The sequence below is a fragment of the Danio aesculapii genome, chromosome 13 (assembly GCF_903798145.1).
Source record: "Danio aesculapii chromosome 13, fDanAes4.1, whole genome shotgun sequence".
NCBI classification, from domain to species: Eukaryota; Metazoa; Chordata; class Actinopteri; order Cypriniformes; family Danionidae; genus Danio; species Danio aesculapii.
The window spans coordinates 28,976,535-28,999,490 of record NC_079447.1 but is presented as its reverse complement, the minus strand read 5'-3'; the positions used below and the strand labels follow the sequence as shown (position 1 = coordinate 28,999,490).

The window sequence follows — 22,956 nt, the reverse complement described above, 5'->3', positions numbered from 1 at the left end:
GTTTAAGGGGTCACTGACCTTTCCTAAATGTTGGTCAAGGATATTTTAGTAACAGATTAACTTCAGACACACAATCACACTCACTGAAATCTCACACTATCCTCCGATTTTATTGTTAAATGCTTAAAGTTACAACTTTAGTAGTCCCATTCCAACCCAGTGAAACACAAACTCCATCCCAAATTTGATATTTAGAAAAGACGAAGAAAAATAACCATTTAACCATTAAACCTCTTCAGTGTTTGCACTCTATTTGGCAGGGTTCACCAGAGCTGATGTCTGAGGAGAAGAGTTTCTGACAGGCACAACACAAGTCAAACAGCAGTGTTGTGTGCTGTTTTTTTCTGATGTAACCACATACGACAGGACACAAGAGCTCTTAGCACGTTATACGCTGAGTGCTGATTGGCTCATACAACAAACTCTATTCATTTCTGCAATCATTTCGAACCATAAATATGACATTTCCTGTCTTATTATCCCATACAGTTCAACAATAAATAACTTATCCAAGAGTAAATCACATTCGTTTAGTGTATTCCTTCTCCAGAAAGACTGAGCTGCTAGTAGAACCGTTGAGGGATGGCAGGACTCCATAAAACCGTTCCTGAGCCATATTTTCTTAATCTTTCTGAGCATATGGATGCTGAAGGCATTCGATCAGGAATCATTTTGGACCCTACTTTTTGATCTGGCCCCTTCAAGGGCCATTTGGGTTTTAAGACCCCATCTGCTCAGTTGAAGCGAGATCTCTTGCCTCCTGTACCAGCTCCAGCAGAGAGGAGAACATGGTGATGTCACTTGGCTGAAGACCCATCTTCTGAATCTTGAGGGGGGATAAAAGAGAGAAAAGTAAAAATGCATGAGTAAAGTTTGTGAAGAAGCATTAAAGGTGGTTTGAGTCTGACATTTGAAGGAGTTCTAAAAGTTTAAAGTTTAAAGGTCATACTTTAGATAGACATGTTGGTTGTTAGGCTGAGATAATCTGGCTTGTTTCTAGGAAACAGCAGTCATATAGGTACATTTAGGCTCCATTTACACTGCATGGTTCAAGTGACTAAATTTTTTTTCTCCCATGTGGCACAGATCAGATATGGCCCCTGTACGTTTAAGCAGGAAAAAATAAAATAAAAATCACATGGATCCTGATTTACTCAAATCAGATTGAGGTCCTTGTCAATATGTGGAAATGTATTCGATGTGAATCGAATCCATTCCCTCCGGTCTGCAGTGTAAGCAGGTACATCGGATTTTCACCTGTCAATGCGAGTTCCGCATATTTAAAAAACTGTAGCGAATGACATCAACTCTGGCGCTTTCATGTCGGAACTAAGCATGGGATGATAACCATTTTCAAGGTATACCGCGGTTTGGAAAAGTCAAGGTTTTAAAACAGACAAAATATTCTGTAATACCGTTCCTAAGGCATGTGTAAGATTTTATTTACTTTTTTGGGGTTTTTAATACAACAGTATCTCCAGCAGAAAATATATCCATAGATTTCGTTTTAAATTGTACAAAAAAATCTGTTTTTGAAACTACTGAAGACAGCAGAAATCAATGATTCATTTGAATTATTTAGCCTGACATGTTTACTGCTTCAAAATATTATAAATGTTTTATAAATTATAAATTGTTTTCAAAGGGGATTTTTGTTTTAGTTTTTTACCCAGACATTTAAAAAGAAAGTTTTAGAGCAGTAATGACAATACCGTGATACCGTGAATCCGTGATATTTTCATCTAAAGAATCTTATACCGGCCCAGGCCAAGTCGAGTCCCAAACCTCAAATCTCATACACAAGAACTAAAAAAGCTTTTAAGCCTTTATATTGTCATGTAGCAGTAGTATTTAAGCATGTTAAAAAGAAAGAGAGAGAGAGAGCGCAATATCTGCCATGTTACCAATATAAACTAATATAAAACTATTGCATAAATCACATGCAATCACGCCGTGAACATTACATTAAAATGCCTGCTGTTTTAATAAGGCCTAGAATAAAAGAAACTGGCCAAATGAGAACTTTTCTGTCATAAACTAAATAAAACAACTTGTCAAAAAGAATTAACAAAAATGAAACCCTGCAAACAGATTAAGTACAGGAACAGAGAAAAGGGTGCTTTTCCGTCAGAGACCACTTTTTTTCTTGGCCATTGTGCCTTTGTTGTTGTTTGCAGTGTAAATGCAGACAATTGGATAAGAGTCACTTTTAAAACATGATGTAAGCCAGTCATCAAAAAAAAATCAGATACTGTCACGAAATCAGAATTCACCATCAAGATCTGCAGTGTAAATGCAGCCTTATATAGAGACTAGGCAGGCATGATATTGTTAGGGGATTTGGGACATTTTCTACGGGGTTATGTGGTTGCTATGGTAATTTTAGGTGGTTGCTAGGGTGCTGCTCTAGCAATTGGGTTGTTTCTAGGTGGCAGACAGGCAGATCGGTTTGAACAGACAAACATGTGGTTGGTTAAGTGTACAAGGGTTGAAAAAGCTATGATGCTCCTGGAATGTTGCTATGTGGTATCTAGTATATTCTAGATTAGGGGTGTGAAACTCAACTCCTGGGGGGTCACAGCTCTGAATAGTTTAGCTCCAACCACCTCCAACTCACACCTGCTTAATAGTCTCTCTCAAGTAGTCTTGAACACCTTGATTAGTTTGATCAGCTGTGTTTGATTAGGGTTGGAGCAAAGCTGCGGCCCTCCAGGAATCCAGTTTGAGACCTTATCCTAGATGTTTGCTAGGGTGCTGCTATGCAATTGTTGGCTGGTTGCTAGGAAACAGACAGACAATGTTGTTGTGTACTTTGGGTGGTTGCTAGAGTGTTGCTATGCAGTTGCTAGGAGACTGACAAACAGAATGCTGGTAGCATCAAAGCTTCATCAAGAGGCGACACTCAATAGAATGTTCCATTGCAACAGCAGTGCCCAGCAATAGCCCTGCGATACTGCCATTTTGGAGTGAAAGCGATTGGTTGTTCATTGCATCTTGAGCTGCTTGTTTATTTATTTAAAAACCATATTAAAAGCTGAAATACAACCTGAAAGACGACAATACAACACTTACAATCAGAAGACTCGTTATTATCAGCAGTTATATGGTTTATTTTTCAGACTTAATGTTTTATATATTAACCATACTTGTTTTCTTAAAATTGTTCCTTGAAATTACTTTAATGTAATAGTTTATGCTCTAGCATACAAATTAATACGGACATTAAAAATCTCAGAGGCCATACAAACTACTCGATAATAGTTACTTTTTAAAGGGGCGTACTCATTTATGCTGAGATACACACACACACACACGCACACATATATACAGTTAAAGTTATATTTATTAGCCCCCCTGAATTATTAGCCCCCCTGTTTATTTTTTCCCTTAATTTCTGTTTAAAATGTGTTTTTAACACATTTCTAAAAATAATAGTTTTAAAAACTCATTTCTAATAACTGATTTTTTTTATCCTTGCCATGATGACAGTAAATAATGTTTTACTAGATATTTTTCAAGACACTTGCATACAGCTTAAAGTGACATTTAAAGGCTTAACTAGGTTAATTAGGTTAACAAGGCAGGATAGGGTAATTAGGCAAGTTATTGTATAACAATGGTTTGTTCTGTAGACACATATATATAAAACATACATACACATACAATGAGAAATATATTAACAGAGCAAGGACATTTTACAGTAGGTCTGATAATATTTTTTCTTCTGGAGAAAGTCTTATTTATTTTGGCTAGAATAAAAGCCGTTTTTAATTTTTTTAAAAACATTTTAAGTTCAATATTATTAGCCCCTTTAAGCTAACATTTTTTCCATAGTCTACAGAACAAACCATCGTTATACAATAACTTGCCTAATGACCCTAACCTGCCTAGTATCCTGCCTACCCTAATTAACCTAGTTAAGCCTTTAAATGTCACTTTAAGCTGTACAGAAGAGTCTTGAAAAATATCTAGTAAAATATAATTTACTGTCATCATGGCAACGATAAACTCAATAAGTTATTAGAGATGAGTTATTAAAATGATTATGTTTAGAAATGTGTTAAAATCTCATCGTTAAAAAAATAAACAAGGTGGCTAATAATTCTGACTTTAACTGTATATCTATATTGTACCTCATATTCAACTTAATATTTTGATTAACTCTGTCTAACGTTAGTTATCCGTGCTGTTGTCTTATTAGAATTTTCATTCCAAAATGGCCGCTGCGTGACACTAGCAGCATCTAGTGGTTGTTTTCCCAAATAGAAACAGAGTGTTGCCTCTTGATGATTGTATGCTCTTTGGTAGTATGGTGGGTGATAGATAGGTTGCTATGTGGCATCTATGGCATTCTGGATGGTTGCTAATGTGTTGCTATGTAGTTGAAGTAGTACCTTTACATTTATGCATTTGACACATGCTTTTATCCAAAGCAAAAGGTAAACATTTTACCAGTCCATACTTTTCCTGAGAATTGAACCCACATCTTTTGTGCTAGCATGCTCTACATTTTGAGCTACAGCTGGGTTGCTGTTAAGAGGTTACTTGATAAGCACAAATAAGATAAAATATATCAAACCTGTTCTCCAAGATACTCCACATCCAGTGCCAGCTGCAGACGGATCTTACTGTCATCTGATGGCCCTGCGTTGACACCAACAGTGTTGGTGGTGGCAGTTTTCCTAGCCTGTTTCAACCTTTTCAGGCTTTCCTCCATCTTTCTCACTGAGCTTAGCACGTCTGATATAGTCTCAAAATATCTATTAAACACAGAGGTCATTTTCAATAAGGTTCAATGTAGATATTTTTTTCAAAACAAAACTATGAGGTTTGGCACTGCTTTACCGATGGGTGCAGTCTGACAGCGTGACCCGGAGCCACTCCTGGATGATGGAGTCTTTCACCACATTTTTCGAGTCAGTGACCAGCTGATGGAGCGGCCGGAGAGCATTGTCCATATAAGCAGAGGCTCTGGTGGGCACTTCCTATTAATGAGAGAGCAAACACAGTTTAATCCAGAACACTGGGCATATCATTCTGTTTTCTGGCATATTTTTTTAATGGAGTAAATACATTTTTCTCATATTGTAATATACATAAAAATGAAATGATGTTCAGATGGAAACATGCAGGAAATCATTAGATGGAGCCAGATTTAGCCCTTTAACTGCCCCACCAAGAAAAACAATTTCGGATTGAATTTCTTAACTCCTAATGTCGCACACTAAATGCATTTTTTTCAACACATTCCATAATTTCTAGCCTCTACTAAATGGTTGATATGTCGGTTTATGGTAAAAGTATCAGAATTATTACATATACAATGAAAAATCTGGGGCAACGCAGTGGCGCAGTAGGTAGTGCTGTCGCCTCACAGCAACAAGGTCGCTGGTTCGAGCCTCGGCTAGGTCAGTTGGCGTTTCTGTGTGGAGTTTGCATGTTCTCCCTGCGTTCGCGTGGGTTTCCTCCGGGTGCTCCGGTTTCCCCCACAGTCCAAAGACAAGTGGTACAGGTTAATTGGGTAGGCTAAATTATCCATAGTGTATGTGTGTGTGAATAAGTGTGTATGTATTTCCCAATGATGGGTTGCAGCTGGAAGGGCATCCGCTGCATAAAATGGATGAGTTGGTGGTTGATTCCGCTGTGGCGACCCCAGATTAATAAAGGGACTAAGCCAAAAAGAAAATGAATGAATGAATGAATGAATGAATGAATGAAAAATCTGAAAATATAAAAAGTGTAAAATATTCAAAATAAAACATTTTTGAATACTAAATCATCTTAATTTTTTCAAATAAAAATGAAATAAAATAGTTAACCATTTGGTAGAGCAGGCCGAATGCAAAGGGCTAAATGCAAAGTTTGTTGATTGTAAGAAATGGCCAGGGTTTATGTGGACTATGTAATTGGACAAATGTGGCATATACCCCAGACCATCGTTACAAGGATGAATTCTAAAATTTTGAATTAAAAAAGTTATAAGGTCAAACAAATGATTCAAATACAACAGTCAAATAAATAAGCATTTAGAAAACAAATGGGATGGATTTTCATTTCATGCTAAATGTTAAAGTATATTTAAATGTATTTTTTATTATAATAAAATATTCTAAATTCTGCTTAAAATGTTTGGATTGAGCAACAACTTTGAGAAGTCTGTGAACCACATACATATTGATGAGTGAAACAGTCAACCAAATAATTCATAAAGATCAAAATAAATCAATCTAAATGTGTTTTTTTTCTTCCTCCCCAGCCTGTCACAGATGTTGACTCGCTGATTCATTCTGCATGACTTTTAAATAATACATGAGCATATAACCTTGTTGGTCCTTCTGTAAAGTCGCGGGACTTCTGAAGCGTTTTTCAGGAAGCGAACGCTCCTTTCTGTGAGATGCTGAGTCATTCTGCTGTTCAGTGTGGGGACGCAGCTGGACAGCGATGAGCTGGAATCCTGCAAGGCTTCTGGAGCACAAGGCAGAAAAACAAACTCATTATATAGGAAGATTAGAAATGGCATCAGATATTACTTTAAACTATGACTTTAAATGACTTTAAACAAAGAACAAACCTGAAACTATGGCAAAGTTTTGGAATCCAATATTCTCCAGCTTTGCCTTGATCATCTCTGAGATATCTGGAATCTGAGAACAGAGGCAAACATTCTTTACTTAAAAGGTTCAAGACATCCTGGAGTACTGTCTTTGAGAGTTTATAAGATTTGTGTGTGTTGAGCATCAGTTAATACGTTAGCACCTGCCAGCTTTAATTGAGGGGAAAACTGAATAATTTTGAGCTTTAGTCAGCTAATTTCATCTTCTGGGTTTAAAATTATTATTATTATTAACTGTTTTGAAAAAAAAAAAAGGATTTTGTAGACTATTTTATATTAACATCTGAATTACCTGTCCTTGTAACTTATCAACATCAGCTGCAATGAAGACGAGCTGTTTAGTAGATAAAACAGTGGGACCGCCAGTTTCACTGTCTGCATCCTGTGACGTGCGGCTGGATGTGGAGGACGCGGAGCTGGGGAGTGGCCTTACTGAATCTTTGTTTGCCTCTGAAGATGAGGTTTTTGTTAGAACCTGCAAGACAAAAAAAAAAAGACATGAACAATAACTCGATTATCATGAGTCAAATTCCTTCCAGCAGGAATGCTTTACCTCTGTAAGAAAGGTGGAGTATCTGGAGATGAGCTGCAGAGTGAGTTTCCAGAATCGATGAGCGAGGGGTGGCAGGTACACCTGGTCCGTCCAGCACCTGCACACACAGCTCCACAACACCTCGGTCACCTGCAGGTGGAAGCTGCTGCCCACTGCGTTCACAAATATATGGAGCAGACTGGATGTCAGTACTGATTTGTTACTCTCTCTTAATAGTGACAGCTTTATATTTATCATAAAAAGTAGGTCAACAGGTGTACAGAGAAGAAATTACCACACATCTTTATGATGCATTCATTCTCACATTCCCAAAAAACACATTAGGCTATATTTTAACGATCTAGGCACAAAGTCTAAAGAGTATCCGAATCCACTTTTGCTATATTCAGGATGGAAAACTACGCTTTGCATCCTGGTGCATGGTCTAACAGGGTTGTTCTTATTCTATTAATGAATTATGGGTGTGTTTTAAGCATAACGTGCATCAAACCAATCAGAGTCTCATCTCTCATTCCCTTTAAGTGTAATTTGTGTCACGCCATGGTGCATTTGCTATTTACATGGTGGACTTTGTAAGTGGAAAAACTAAACGCTTCACTAGTGAGAAAACAGTTAAACAGACCATCTACAGTGTGAGGATAAAGAATGGGCCTCCCCCATTTAGCCACTTTACTTTCTCTTTCTTTTACTTCCACTCTGCTTTACTTTCGTACATAAGGTAACAATATTGTACGCACTCTACTGAAGACATCCATTACCTACATATTTAATTTTAATAGTTAAGTGCAAGGATTTGTTTCAAAACTATTTCTTAAGTCAGTTCTAATTTCCAGCAAACAAATAAATGAGCAATAATAACGAAGTATGGTCAAAACGGAGTTATATCCAAACACACATCCTATTCTTATGCCGCATATGGTGACGCATATGTCTCCAAAACAGGTGGACAAATCTGAACTGGTTTTTATTAAAACGAATATAGATAGATGCATATAATAAATAATACTGCCAAGATGAGGCATGGAGGCAGTGGTCTTTATATTTATGTAGAAAATAATAATTTTTAATCCTTTAATTTTTGTAATTGTTGTACATCCTGTGTGTATTAAGCAATGTGTAAGCATTTTGGACCTGCATAGGCACATAACTAACACGCTCTGCTCTGCTTTTAGTTGGTCAATGGCGCAGTCTATTTCAGTTCCTCAAAATAGCTACGCACTAACAACACGCCTTAACACACCTCCTTTTTAGACCAGCACACATAAGTCCACAAAGTGGAGCAAAGGGACTTGCTATTTAAACAATGTGGCGCAAAGCATGAAAATTAGGGTTGCGCTGGTATGAAAATAGCAACAAATCGCGCCAAACACATCTTGCGCCTTATTGCACCAGCTGTATGATAGGGCCCATTGACTGACCTGGAGTTGCCTCTAACCCATCGGCAATGGCACTTTCTAAACTTCCAGCAATCTCCTTGAACCTAAAAAACAAAACACGTTCAGGTCAGCATGTCAACAGATAGCAGTTACGCACTTTTTTCTTCATTTGTATCAGCCAGAAGCATTACATTACAGACTTATGAGCTGTTTTACCAACCCCTAATTCTGTATTAAGCAGAGATTAATGAATCATTCATGATCTGAAATGTCAGGCTGGTAATGAAGAATCCAGGACACAGATGCACAACTGTGTGTGACTTCCACATGGGTCAATGTATAATAATTATATAGAAATGAAACAAAGTGACAAATGACTTTTAGACTTCTTGATGAATTAAATGGGAGAACATGGGCTGACCTTGGTCTTTTAATTGTACCAATGTATAAATTAATATAATTTTTAATATATTTAAAATACATTAATATACAGCTATAGAAGCTTCTCAGTCCTTCTGTATTTACAAGGTATGTGTTTGTACGGAGACCCGGAAGGGACGTGATGGTGGGGGGAAAAATGGGTGGAAAAAAAAAACTGGGTGGGAGAAAAAATTATAGTGATAGGAAAATATAAATATATTTTTGAAATATTAAGTTTTTGCGTTCCCTCGCAAAACTGTTGTTCCACAAACACTTCATGTTCACTTCATACATGACAACCCTCCTGTTTTTGGCAGGATTCTTCTGTACTTTACCGTTCTATCCCGCTATCATCCTATAATGAAGTATTTTTCCATGTTTCTCCCATCATATTTTTAATCTTGAAAGCACGTTGAAATTAATATAAAAATGGCTGCATTATCTTTCTTTCAATTAAAGCTGAGCATCGAACAAATGCAAGCTCTGAATTCAGCGAATGCATGTCTAAGCGCTGACTGACGAACGTGCTGCGTATGATAAACTGATCCCAGATCAGCTTCGGTATTTAAAGTCACTGTAATTTAAACCACCATTTAAGTGACTGTAATCAAACAAGTGAAGAGCTGCAAATGAATCTTTTTCAAATAATTTAGTTTTGTTTGATAACAGAGGTGTCACTAAGAATGCTAGTTGTGTTTAAAATAAAACATGCAGAACGGACATTACATATTATTACAGTAAGTGTATTTGTCTGTTTAAACACACACCCGAATCCCAAAGTGTCCGGCACTTTAGCTCCTCTTTAAATGGCATGTACAGATACTGATCTGGGATCAGTTTATCATACAGAGCACGTCCATCAGTTATACATGCATGATCAATGCACGATGATCAATGCACAGCTTTAATTTAAAGAATGTAAATGCAGACATTTTCATATTAATTTCAACGTGCTTTCAAGATTAAAAATATGGGAGCAATATGGCAAAATACTTTGATAGGATGATAGCGGGATAGAATGGTAAAATACGGGAGAATCCCAGCAAAAATGGGAGGGTTGACATGTATGAACAGGAAGTGTTTTGCAAGATGATGCAAAACACCTTTGCAAGGTAACACATAAACTAAAAAATATATATTTTCTTATTACTCCTATTTCCCCTTTTTTTCCCACACAGTCTCAACAAATCTTTCATATTCCACTAATATTCCACTAAAACATTGCTTTTTAACTCTAACATTGGTATTGTGTTGTCTAAAAATGTATTTAAAAATGTCTGTAAACACAGCATCTGTCAATCATAATGTTAACCAAATACAAATATTATATTAAATTTAGACAAAAATGTATCAGTAATTTGCATATTTTATTTTCTGTTATGTTCAATGACTAGAAAAACTACAGTTAGAAACACGGTTTCAAATCCAAACTGTTCACCTATAAAAACAAATACAGTAAAACACTGTATAACTAATAAAGTACTAATACTTTACTTCCCTTTAATGCTGATGAAACACGAGGAAGTGTTTGAGCACTGTTTTTGCAATATTGCACAGCAATTTTGCTTGGCTACTTTCCTTTTGAGAACAGCCAACAAAATTGTGTCTTGATCCAGGTCACCCTAATTAGCTGCCCACTAATGGCACCATTTCCCGAAGTTGCCCAGTAACATTGCTCTAAAAGCTGCCCAGTGGTATCATCAGCATAAGGCCTTAATTCCAAGAAAAAGCAAATACAATATACAGGCTTTACCGGCTTAAACAAACTAAGATAGCAGTGGACTTTATAACCAGTGAAGATCAAACATCAGAGCAAAAACTGTTCTAAACACAGATCGATTCACATCCAGGGCAATTATCTCTCTTTACATGTATTGCACAAGATCCCAGAATCCAAGCTGCACAGGAAATTGCCAAAAAATTAAGAAAAAATCTCATATTGTTACTGATAAACAAAAAAACTATTTGAGATGTTTTAAATCTGCACATTTTGGATTATTTATTGACTATTTCACAGAACAGGCAAAATTGGGTCACGGGTCATATTGGGTCATGTTGTATTGACAAGGACACTAGCTAACAAATACAGCAGTGAAGTGGCATTTCTAGATTTTTGAAGGATTCTTCAGGTTTTATGGTAAAATTTTGTAACTGAGTACACTAGGGCTGCACAATATTGGAAAAATCTGACATTGCAAAATTTAGTTTTTCTGGAATATACAGTTGAATTCAGAATTATTAACACCCCTTTGAATTGATTTTTTAAAAATATTTCCCAAATGACGTTTAACAGAGCAAGGAAGTTTTCACAGTATGTCTAATAATATTTTTTTTCTTTGGAGAAAGTCTTACTTGTTTTAATTGAGCTAAAATAAAAGCAGTTTTTAATTTTTTAAAAAACATTTTAAGGTCAAAATGATTAGCCCCTTTAAGCTATATATTTTTTTCGCTAGGCAAGTTATTGTATCAAGATGGTTTGTTCTGTAGACTAATTACCCTAACCTGCCTAGTTAACCTAATTAACCTTGTTAAGCCTTTAAATGTCACTTTAAGCTGTTTAGAAGTGTCTTGAAAAATATCTAGTCAAATATTATTTACTGTCATCATGGCAAAGATAAAATAAATCAGTTATTAGAAATTATTTATTAAAACTAATATGTTTAAAAATGTTTTGAAAAAAAAATCCCTTCATTTAACAGAAATTTAGGGGAAAAAATAAACGGGGTTAATAATTCTGACTTCAACTGTATATTGTAATATAAACACAATTTCGCAAGATGGCTTTATTAGCACTTTCTTTAATAGACAAATTCACTTTAGATTGATAAGGATTATTCTGGATGGGAATAAATAGCATAAAATATAATAATAATAAACAAATTTGATAAACACAAAAGTTTACAGTCTTAATAGTATTCATGTATAGAAATTGAATAAGCAAATGTGAAATAACATTTTAGTCTTTATCATATTAATAATTTAAAAAATTCATCATCATAAAATAATAAAAATTTTAAAAATTTCTTGTGCCGCAATACTTTAAGCTCTCTTGAAATACTCACACAGTCACAGGCCTTAAAAACACAGGGAAATTATACATTTATACTCTATTATCATAAAAACTCCTGCTCAACTAATACTAACTCAACATTGAAGATGTGACGATGTGACCACTATTCAGTATCAATGCTGAAATGGTATATTGTGCAGTCATACAGTACAAGTATATATATATATATATATATATATATATATATATATATATATATATATATATATATATATATATTTATCTTTTAATAATGTATTTATTTTAAGCAATTTTTTAAGCAATACAGATACAACAACAAACAAGTAAACAGAACATGGGGGAGAAAATACAAAATTTTGTACAAAAAAAAAAAAAAAAAAGGGCATCAATCAAATTTGAATAATTGCATAGTCATGCACCACAAACCTTCACAAGATCTGATCTCATTAAAGCAACCCTCTGATGAGTATGGAGGTTATGTTTAAAGCCACATGTAACAAAAATGGATCCCACCTCTTATGAAATAAAACATCTTTGCCATTTAAGACACAAGTTAAGTAGTCCAGTGGTACATATTCAAGCATTACCCTGTGCCAAAAAGACTTTGTAGGTGTTTTGTCCGTTATCCAGTTCAGGAGAATACATTTTCTTGCACAAAATGTCAGGAACTTGCAAAGTTTTTTTTTTATGTTTGTTCATATTAAAGTATATTTTTGAAGTGGCTTAAAAACAAAGTACACTTTGGGCTGAAGTCATCATACTCACCGCAGCTGGAAATACACTGGCAGGTTCCATTTGTTATGAAAGCTCTGGTAGCTTGGATGTGCTCGCAACCTCTTTACACTGGCCTGAGAACCACACTGCCTCTCAAACTTACGCACGAAATCCATGCTGACAGTGTATCTCTGCACGAATACAAGACATAAACACAAATACTTAATGAGCTGCTATTTTACTGCAAGACTTCAGTCAAAAGGAAAGAGCAAAAAAGCTTTTGTATCATACACACATTATAGATATTATGAATGCACTTTTTTTTTGTTGCTTTATTCACCTCATAAAACGCATCTGGGTTTCCGGGATTGAAAAGAGAAGGAACTCTTTCCTCAACACCTCTTATAATCTCAGGCCAAACGGAATTCACTAGGAAGTCATATCCGGGAACAATGTCAGCTTTATCACTGGGTATACAAAAAGGGAAGCTCATTAAATTATATAGTGTATGATCTGACAACAATGGCTCAATGCAGTAAAAGTTTAATGTGAGTGGCAGAGTTACCTAGAGATCGCGCCACCGGTCACCTCTCGCAGAAGTCTGCAGTGATGAGGCACAAACTCTAACAGCTTTGCGTACATCATCTTAAGACCATTAGGGCTGGACTTGACAAACTGTTCAACTATCACCTGACAAAAAAAAGAACAGTTGTGGTTAGAAGATTGCAAGGTTCCCCTTTATATTATGTGGCCTTAACTACGATGTACAGTATTTGCATTTAAATTGATGAATTAGTACAAAGCACTTTCACACTTGGTTCAATTGCCTGGACCGTACCCAAGTTTGATTGTCCCCCCTTGCCACCTTCTCGGTTGTGTTCACACTGTTTTATTTCCCTCTGAACCCCGGTACGCTTGCATCATCGAGCTGCTGTTTTGTTTACGGCTGTTGGTGTAGGTGATGGTCACGAAAGAAAAGCGCCAAAATGAAAAAAGACGCACATCGCGGTCGTTCTGCTTTTTACGAAATCTTTTGGTTTTGGACATACAGAAAGCAACTCGCATCTGTCTGCTGCAAAAAAATTATATACGTTCAGATCATAACGAGATGTCTGCAAATGCTGTTTTTGGAGGAGACAGGCAGACATTATCACTGTGTTTGCCCTGGCACAGTCCCGCTTGTCAGCAAAGGTACAGTACGTGATACACAGACACACACAAACACAAATAAACATTATGAAAATGATTGTTTGTTGTACAAGTGGCGGTTCACTTCCATTATTAGGTTCGATTGCAACTAGACCAGAGTTCGCTTGATCCGTACCCCAGACCACGTCTTTCATGTGGACTCGTGTATAGTTCACGGGTGCTCACTCGAGATCAGAAGACGCATTCACACTAGCTAAACTTACCCGGGTGTGAACCAAAAGTTCTAACGTTAGTGTGAAAGCATCCATAGTGTAAACACACTTGTTTTTTTACATTGTACTTATTAAAAAAAAAAATACCTGCATGTAATTATATTTCTTTGTTTTATATTTATTTTTGGCCTTTATTAAGTGGATAGGACAGTATTTCAGACAGGAACACGAGAGAGATATATATATATATATATATATATATATAGAGAGAGAGAGAGAGAGAAAGAGAGAGAGAAAGAGAGAGAGAAAGAGAGAGAGGGGGGGGGGGTAAGGATGGGAAATGTCCTCGAGCCGGGATTCGAACTTTGGACGCCCTGAAGTGCTACTGCACCATATATCAGCGAGCTAGGCTATTGCGCCGACATGTAATTATGTTTCTAATTACACTGTTGACCCATCCTTAAACCTACACTCAATTTCACCAATTTGGGTTGAAATAACCCAACATTTTTTAAAAGTATACCCATACCACCAAAGCTTTCCCTAACCTTATCCGTATCCCACATCAATAGCAGTGTGACTTTTTTTAATGCAATAACCACATACTAGTACTAGCTACTGGATATTATGTAGGATCGACTGCAATATCAATTCAATCACCCACACAATTTTATTGTCTATATTGCCACTGCTGCTGAGCCGGAGATTGTGTGTATAGTTTTGAAATGGCTTCAGTCTTTTTAACCAAACAGTGTAGATAAAATTCAAATTACCACAGAAGTATTGGGATAAAGGTTTATAGATGCAATATAAACGCTGATATATGCAATAGTGATCAAAAAGTGAATCATCTTTTAAAAGTAATTAATACAAGTATAAATAATTTGGTGCTAGTGGTCTCAGAATCCTTTACTCAAAAGATTCCTACAAAAGAAATGCAGATTTATATAAACGTTCAAATAAGACATTATTTTACTTCAGTAGTGCACAAGAGAGGGGATTGGACTCAGAATGCTTTAGTAAAAATACTTGTCAACATATAGGAGTAAACTGTCAGTAGTCTCTCAATTTGGGAAAAGGAAGGAAAAAATTAGTATAGCGGAAAAGGATTGGGTAGAAACATGTAATTCCCTAATGGCAAACTACAGGGTCACACCAATGGAGACTATTTGCCTGGAAAAACATTGTTTGTTTCTTTATAACTCCCACACAAAAGTGCCAGGGTAAAATAGGAACAGGGTGTAGGATACATTGCAATTCTAAAATGGCAAATTACCATCATACTGTATATTCTGGGCTTGTGCAAATATACACCTGTTTTGGAAAGACATAAGCTGTGTCTCAAATGGCACACTATGCACTCATGCACTTACACACTCAACAGCATAGTACAGTATATGTATGTAGTGTCGTCCCAAATGGAGCACTGTTTTTTACGGAAATTCAAACCGTTTCCCTGATGACGTTTGACGGTTGCCAAATCAGTGAAATAATTGACCAAACTATTAAATAATACTTGCTATAAGTATAACCGCATTCACCATCTGGAGGCGCTATAACCACTCTCATAGGCTTTCACCATCCAAAATAAATAAAGTTATCCAACATGTGCGCAAAGCTGCGGTTGTTGAGTGCATGAAGTGTCCATCATTCCACACTTCATTTTATCAGCTGAATGAGTGCATCATCTGGGTAATTAAATTAGTTTTCAGTGTGAACGCACTTCTTACACTATTTATACTACAAAATGGCATGGAATAGTGCACGAGTATGCGATTTGGAGATATTTATGGAGAATACTTCTGGTTGCAGCTAAAAAGGCTATTGCACTTAAATGGCTTCAGTCAACCCCTCCCACTTTAGAAGAATGGAAAGCAATTGTTATAGAAGCATAGAAGTTAGAAACCCTTACCTTCTCTTTAAAACTAAAAAAACTACCCTGTTGCTTTTGTTCAATGTTTTTATTAGATTTTTTTTTTTAAATGTTTAGGAAGTCAGATGACAAATTTCTTTCATGAGTAATTATGAAATACACATATAATTCTGTATTATAACCTCTTGACACAAAAAATGTAATAATAAAAAAAAGAAATGCCAATTTATTAATTTATTTAGAATTTTAAATGTGTTTTTATGAATGAGTAATAATCATTTATTTAATCTGATTGTTTTAAAAAATATAGCAATTAACATATCAGTCAAATTTAGAATCATGGGAATATGTCCAAAAATATCTATAAATATATTGATTCTTAATTTCATAGAATCACAGAGCTCTAGGTGCAATAGAGAAATGTACATGTAGAGGAAAAGGACAGCAGAGTAAAGTAAAACAAGTCCTCTAATTTTCTATCTGTAGGCTTCAGTTCGGTTTGCAAAGTTCACAATACTGAGACTATCTTACTAATGTACAGCATCAACTGAGCGATATGCAAAATCTACCTCATCCATGTACGGTTTGACTAAGACCTGTCCAACCAGCGCCTCCGCATCCCTGGTCTTATCGATGGTAGCATATGTCCTGAGGCAATGGCGTACGATATCTATGTTTGACGTCTGCAGGCCTTGGATCAATAAGCCTTCAAGGGACTGCTGAAGCATAGCTGTGATACCTGCTATTCTCTGAAACACAGAACAGGAAATCAGTAAGCAGACATATAATCAAAATGTTCTAATTTAAAGTTGAAACATGTCATAATGTTCATGTTAAAAATACTCTCCGCTATCTCAATGACAAGAAACACAACAGGTCATTTCTAAAAAAGCTCACCGGGCGGACTTTATCAAGCAATGGCATTCCTTTGCTCTGGACAGCATGAAACTGTAACTGGTTGAATTCAGTGGCAATTCGCTCTAGAATCTGACCTGCCAGAAGAGGACTGAAAAACAAATTGGTCATTTGCAATGCTTAGCGTGATGTAAATTGCAAACACTAGCTAGAGGTTCAGAAGCAAACAAAAAAGTGTGCTTCAGGGGTAATTAATTTGTTAATGGAGCTCTTTGTATGAGGGACTCATAAAGATACAAAAAAATCATCAGTTTAAGGCACTCAAAAAACAACACAATTCTTGATTTTTTTGGGGGACAAATTAATTGTTATATGTTCAATGGACTTAAATGTGTTAAGTTAATTGATTTAAGTTGGGACAACATTAACAAATTGTGTAGAACCCTGATTTTCTTTTACAGTGTAGCATACCTGCTAGTCTCCAGTGATGTTGTATCTTTGGTGTTTTGGTGAAGAATTTTCTCAATCTTCTCCACTGATCTCACAACTTGAATCAGTCTTAACACAGAGAGCTGCAGGGGGCACAATATTATTGATCAATATGGGTAAAGTGGTGAAATCATATTTTAAAATAAAATAACTGTAGAAGTTTGAGCAACATGCCCTACCTTCTTTTTCTGAATGTCATCCTGCTTGGACAACTGGGTGTCTATAGCTTCAATAACTTCATTCACAGAGGATCGTAAACTCTGTTGATGACAGGAACATACTTGGATATTGACTTAATGAAATATGGCCAAACCATAAATATTAAAGGATGTGTTAAGCACTTACCAGCACCTCTTCACGTAACTGGCCGAGTGGAACAGACAGCTGATTGAGGGCTTTATCCATTCCAACCTAAAACACAGATAAATGCTTACATAGCAAATATGACATGTTCTTGTGCTAGAAATAAGACAAAGTACACTTTACAGTAGCACACAATTCTGCTGATAAAGTATTGTTAATAAACATTTAAAAACTTACAAGATTGGTGGAGAGGTTAACGAAATCTGCATAGTCTTTATTAATAAGCTCAACCATGGCTGTTTTGAGGAGTCTGTAATATTGCTCCAGATCTTCTCGCATCTCCTCCAGCTGGACACGCTTTCGGCAGTCAGCCACAAATTTGTCCACGTCGAAGTCATCCTGCATGGAAACGTACAAATAAATATTCAAATTGCCCTCAAGTAGAAATATGATGCTAAATAATGTCAAAAATGTAACAAAAATATATTTATAAACAGTCTGAGTTTCAATGAACCTTCTGTTCGGTTTGGGGTTTATAAGAACAGTCAACCATGTTTAAAAATATTTAAGTATCAAGTTAATGTTACAGGACTTTTATTATAACATGTAGACATGGGACGATAACCGTGTTCAAGGTATACCACGGTTTGGAAAATTCAAGGTTTTAAAAGCGTCAAAATTTTCTGCTATACCGTTACTAAGATATGAGTAAGATTTTTTTATTTACTTTTTTTTTTTTTGTTTGTTTTTTAGGACAACAGTGTCTCTGGCGGAAAAGATATCCGTTTTAAATTGTAAGAATTGTTAAATCAGTGCTTTTTAAATAAATGAAGACAGCAGAAGTCAATGATTCATTTGAATTATTTAGCCAGACATGTTTACTGCTCCAAAATATTTTTTAGTTTCCCAACTTAAAATATGTTGTGATCAAAGGGGGAAAAGGTTTTGTTTTTAACCCAGACATTTAAAAAGAATAGATTTTTTTGAGCAGTAATCTCAATACTATGATACCGTGATATTTATATCCAAGTACTGTCATACTGTCAGAATCTTATATCGGCCCATGCCTAATAAAAAGAGAACTCATTAAACATGAATTTCAACTTGATAACATATTCCAGTTATCCTCAGTAGAATTTTATATCAGGTGTGTTTAAAGGTTTCCGAGATTGCAGATGATGAGGATTTCTGGTTCTGTGACAACGGCCAAAGTTTAATATTTGTAACAATTGTGTTTTTAGATTTCTTTAAATGTATTTTTCTATGACAAAAGTTATAGTGAATGAGTTGGTGATTGGGATTTTTAGATTATTGAATATACTGTACCAGTGAATCCTTCTGTTCTATTACTGAGCGATGATTCTACGTTGAACCTTACCAAGCTACAAAAAGCTGTTTGGCTGGTTGGCTTAACTTCTGCTAAAAAATTACTAGTCCAGCATTGGCTGCCTCCACATAATTTGGACATGTGCAAGTGGTTGGTACAACTTCAGGACATTATAATGTTGGAGTTATGCACAGCGCGAGTGAACTTGGTACAAATGAGTACATTAAAGATCTGGACTTCAGCTGCTGACAAAATCTCCTTGTTTATTGCACAAAGAAAGGATCAGGATCCAGAATCATTGCCTTGCTTTGTATAATTGATACGGTATTCTGTTTTTATGTAAACTTCTATTCATTAGATACCCCAGTTTTAAGAGACCGCAGGGGAGGGGGTGGGGGTATTTGAATTGATATGTTTCATTATATAGTTTTTTTCAGCCTGTATGATTGGTTAACAATTAATAAAAAAAATGTATTTTTCTATATGATCATTCTTGTGTGAGGACTCCTATCCTAAACATGAAAAGATATAATTTTACGTGAAATAAAAGACAAATGAATAGATTTCTAAATATTATGCATAGTCTAAAATAATACTTAAAAAAATATGTAGTTCCTACTTATTATTGTGCTCCATTAAATTATTTACAGATTTATCTGCTTAATCATTTTATTATTCATTTAAATCTACATTTTAATTGTTTGTTTAATGTGAATCTTACCTTTTTTTATTTTTATAGTATTTGATAACTATTTGAACTTCGATAATTTTTTTTATTATTAAGCAATTTTTTTATTGATTAGATTTATATCATTGGGCAGCACGGTGGCTCAGTGGTTAGCACTGTCACCTCACAGCAAGAAGGTTGCTGGTTTGAGTCATGGCTGGACCAGTTGGCATTTCTGTGTGGAGTTTGCATGTTCTTCCCGTGTTCACGTGGGTTTCCTTCGGTTTCCCCCACAGTCCAAAGACATGCACTATAGGTGAACTGAATAAACTAAATTGGCCATTATGTTTGTGAGTGCGAGAGTGAATGGGTGTTTCCCAGTTCTGAGTTGCAGCTGGAAGGGCATCCACTGCATAAAACACATGCCGGACAGGGTTTCTGCAGGTTTCATCAAGTCAAATTTATGACTTTTTAAGACCCTTTTAAAACCATTATGAATAAAACTGTAGACTTATACGGGGTTAAACACTAATGATTATTTCTAATGGCCCGGTTTGCCACAAAAAAAGCAAATCTATTTATTTCTTGATGACATACTTAACTTTAATGTGTCAAAACAATAAACTTGTCCTAAATTTTCAACATATTATTTCTTTTTTAAAATGACAAGTTTAACATTGTGAAAAGTATATTTGTTGTAGAGGGAATTACATAAATAATCAAAAATATCTATTTATTGGCTATTGGTCCAAATTGATTGAGTATAACTTATATTCAGCCTATTGCATTTCTGTTATAAACCTTAAGTTTCATGTCTATTTATAAATATTATATCTACTCCCCTTACTTCTGTAAATAGTTTTTTTATGAATGGAAGATAACGCAAAGGGATAAACTGCTTTGTTATTATCACGAGGAACTCTGTAATTGTTTTTAGATTTCTTTCCCTGATTTTATTATGATAGATTGTTGGTGATTAGATGGATGTCGGCCTGACTGGGTAGCTTTACTTGGACAGAGGAAAATTAGACCTGTTTAAAATGATTTAAGACTTTATTTAAAGTGAATTTAAGACTTTTAAAGGCCTAAAATTTTGTTTTTGAAATTTAAGACACTTTAAGGCCCCCCAGACACACTGGCCGAAATAGTTGGAAGTTCATTCTGCTGTGGTGAATGAATAAATGAATTTATATCATGATTATTTTTCTCCTTCGCTAGCTCTGGGGGAAACAGTTTGAAAATCCTTCTTCTAAAAATATTTTTATATATTTTTTTCGAAGGGGCGTCATGGTGGCGCAGTGGGGAGCTCCCTGCTGGTTGTCCCGTGTTACCGCGGGTTTTCTCTGGGTGCTCCGGTTTGCACTACCAAAGGCATGCGGTATAGGTCAATTGGGTATGCTAAATTGTCCGTTGTCTATGTGTGTGGATGCTTCCCAGTTATGAGTTGTAGCTGGAAGGACATCCTCTGTGTAAAAGATGTGCTAGATAAGTTGGTGGTTCATTCCGCTGTGGCGACCCCAGATTAATAAAAGGACTAAGCCGAAAAGAAAATGAGTGAATGAATGAATATTTTGGTTAAATATGTCAAAAAACTTCATCACAGTAACACATTTGTAAAAATAGTTTGCAGGATTTGTAACAGCTAGGGAATAAAGCATAGATAAATCATGTCCAATAATTTTTCATTCAAAGAAAAAAATAACATTTTAAAATCGTCTGAAGACGGAATAAAAATATTCATCTCTGAATTAACGTTGTTTAAAGTCTCTATAACGTTAGGCCCCCAAACATAACGTCAGTAGATTGAGCCTAAACAGCGTACCAGTATCCTGCCCAAGCAGTAACGTTATACTTAAAACATATATAAATACACAAAAAGTAAACATACACATCTAAAGTTAGCTGAGTTATTGTACCGCTGAATGCAGAGCTCTGTTGAGTTGATAAATGAATAACAACTCTCTCACCTTCATAAATTCGTCTTTGTCGAAACACAGAGAATCCGGTCCCTTCGGTAAGGTCATCATTCTTTTAGGACGGGACACAAATAAATATAATCTGTATATGTATTTGTTTAAACTTGAAAATTATGCGCTACATTTCGTTCAAATGACAGAGTAATCGATTCAACTTCCGCAAACATGGCACACGCTGACGAGTAGCTGGAAAATACAAACTCCACAGAGCCTGAAACAGAGAAGGATTGAGAACAGCGCCTCACTGGGCAACCAGCGGTACAGTACTGCAGCATAAATATAATCCACTGCATTAATGAAATTATTTCCAAGTAGCGAGCACACTAATTTTATAATGTGCATACCCCACAGTGAATTATTAAGTATTTTAAAAGGTGTCAAAGGCCCAAAATAGTAAAGTTTTAATTGTTACACACTGTAAACAGTTCACTTATAGCTAGGGCCAGACAGAATCAGCAGACATTTTTTGCTATTTCTGCACAGAACTTTGTTAAAATCTGCGGATTTATGCGGAATGATTTTTGGAGTATCATAACTAAAATCTTAATATATGAAGTAAACAGTAATACTTTTTAAACTTTTATTTAATGTTTAAAATGCAAATCCAATTAGATCCACCTTACTTGGTAAACAAAGCAATACCTCATATAATATCTCTACTAAAAAACAGAAAATGTTACTTTACACACTGTATTGTAAATAAATAATATGAATATTTTCATGCTAGTCAATAATATTACTGAAATTAATTTAAAAAAATGAATAAAAAAGTACACAAATTTACACAAGTAAATAAACAGAGATGGGCTAAAAATCTGCACATTCAGATTCTGTGTGGGCCTACTTATAGCCTACAGTGCTCAGCATAATTGAGTACAGCCCATTTTGAATATGAATATTTTATCAATTTCTCAGTGAAGATAGGCAATGTATTTTGGTGCATTTAAACTAAACAGATTTATTAAACTAATATTTTAGTCACCAAACATATTTAGAAATGTAAAGATAATACAATTAAATTCAAATTGCCATTTTATTTATTTATTTATTTTCTATTTTCTATTTTTCTATAACATACAAATTTGGGTGTACAAGTTTTTGGACCGTTATCAAAAGTCATTTTGTTAGATAAACTCCAGATTTGGCTTCAGTACTGACTAATCTATGTATGTACATAAAATAGTGTATAGCTTACTATTAAAAATATGAATTTAAAATATGATTTGTGAGGGGTGTACTTACATATGCTGAGCACTGTATCAACTACATTTCTGGGTTTATCTTTTTATCCATATATGTTTTTGTTTAGTCAAGAAGCTGCATTCATTTACCTCTTTATCTTTGAAGTTATTGTATCATATATCTTATATATTAACATAAATGATTGATTTTTAAAGA

General features: G+C 35.3%; 1 protein-coding gene across 1 annotated transcript; it reads right to left on the bottom strand.

The window, feature by feature from the left end:
• Nucleotides 1-79: 79 nt before the first annotated feature.
• On the bottom strand, nucleotides 80-21,699 carry cog2 (component of oligomeric golgi complex 2). The gene is made up of 18 exons (XM_056471200.1): nucleotides 21,550-21,699; nucleotides 17,826-17,987; nucleotides 17,631-17,696; nucleotides 17,465-17,545; nucleotides 17,268-17,368; nucleotides 16,839-16,947; nucleotides 16,511-16,690; nucleotides 13,273-13,397; nucleotides 13,048-13,174; nucleotides 12,759-12,898; nucleotides 8,585-8,646; nucleotides 7,167-7,318; nucleotides 6,906-7,088; nucleotides 6,572-6,644; nucleotides 6,323-6,465; nucleotides 4,846-4,985; nucleotides 4,580-4,760; nucleotides 80-826 (listed from the first exon to the last, which is right to left on the bottom strand). Exons 1-18 carry the CDS (start codon nucleotides 21,607-21,609, stop codon nucleotides 719-721), a joined length of 2,193 nt encoding a protein of 730 aa, XP_056327175.1. The 5' UTR covers nucleotides 21,610-21,699; the 3' UTR covers nucleotides 80-718.
• Between the last annotated feature and the right edge of the window lie 1,257 nt (nucleotides 21,700-22,956).

What these genes read in the sequence shown, in the direction of transcription:
- cog2 (XM_056471200.1), bottom strand. Translation starts at nt 21,609, where the DNA reads ATGATGACCTTACCGAAGGGACCGGATTCTCTGTGTTTCGACAAAGAC. An exon ending in TTAACCTCTCCACCAATCTT is followed by an intron (nt 17,697 to 17,825) that starts GTAAGTTTTTAA and finishes TCTGTGTTTTAG; the next exon opens with GTTGGAATGGATAAAGCCCT. An exon ending in TTGATAAGTTACAAGGACAG is followed by an intron (nt 6,645 to 6,905) that starts GTAATTCAGATG and finishes CTCTGTTCTCAG; the next exon opens with ATTCCAGATATCTCAGAGAT.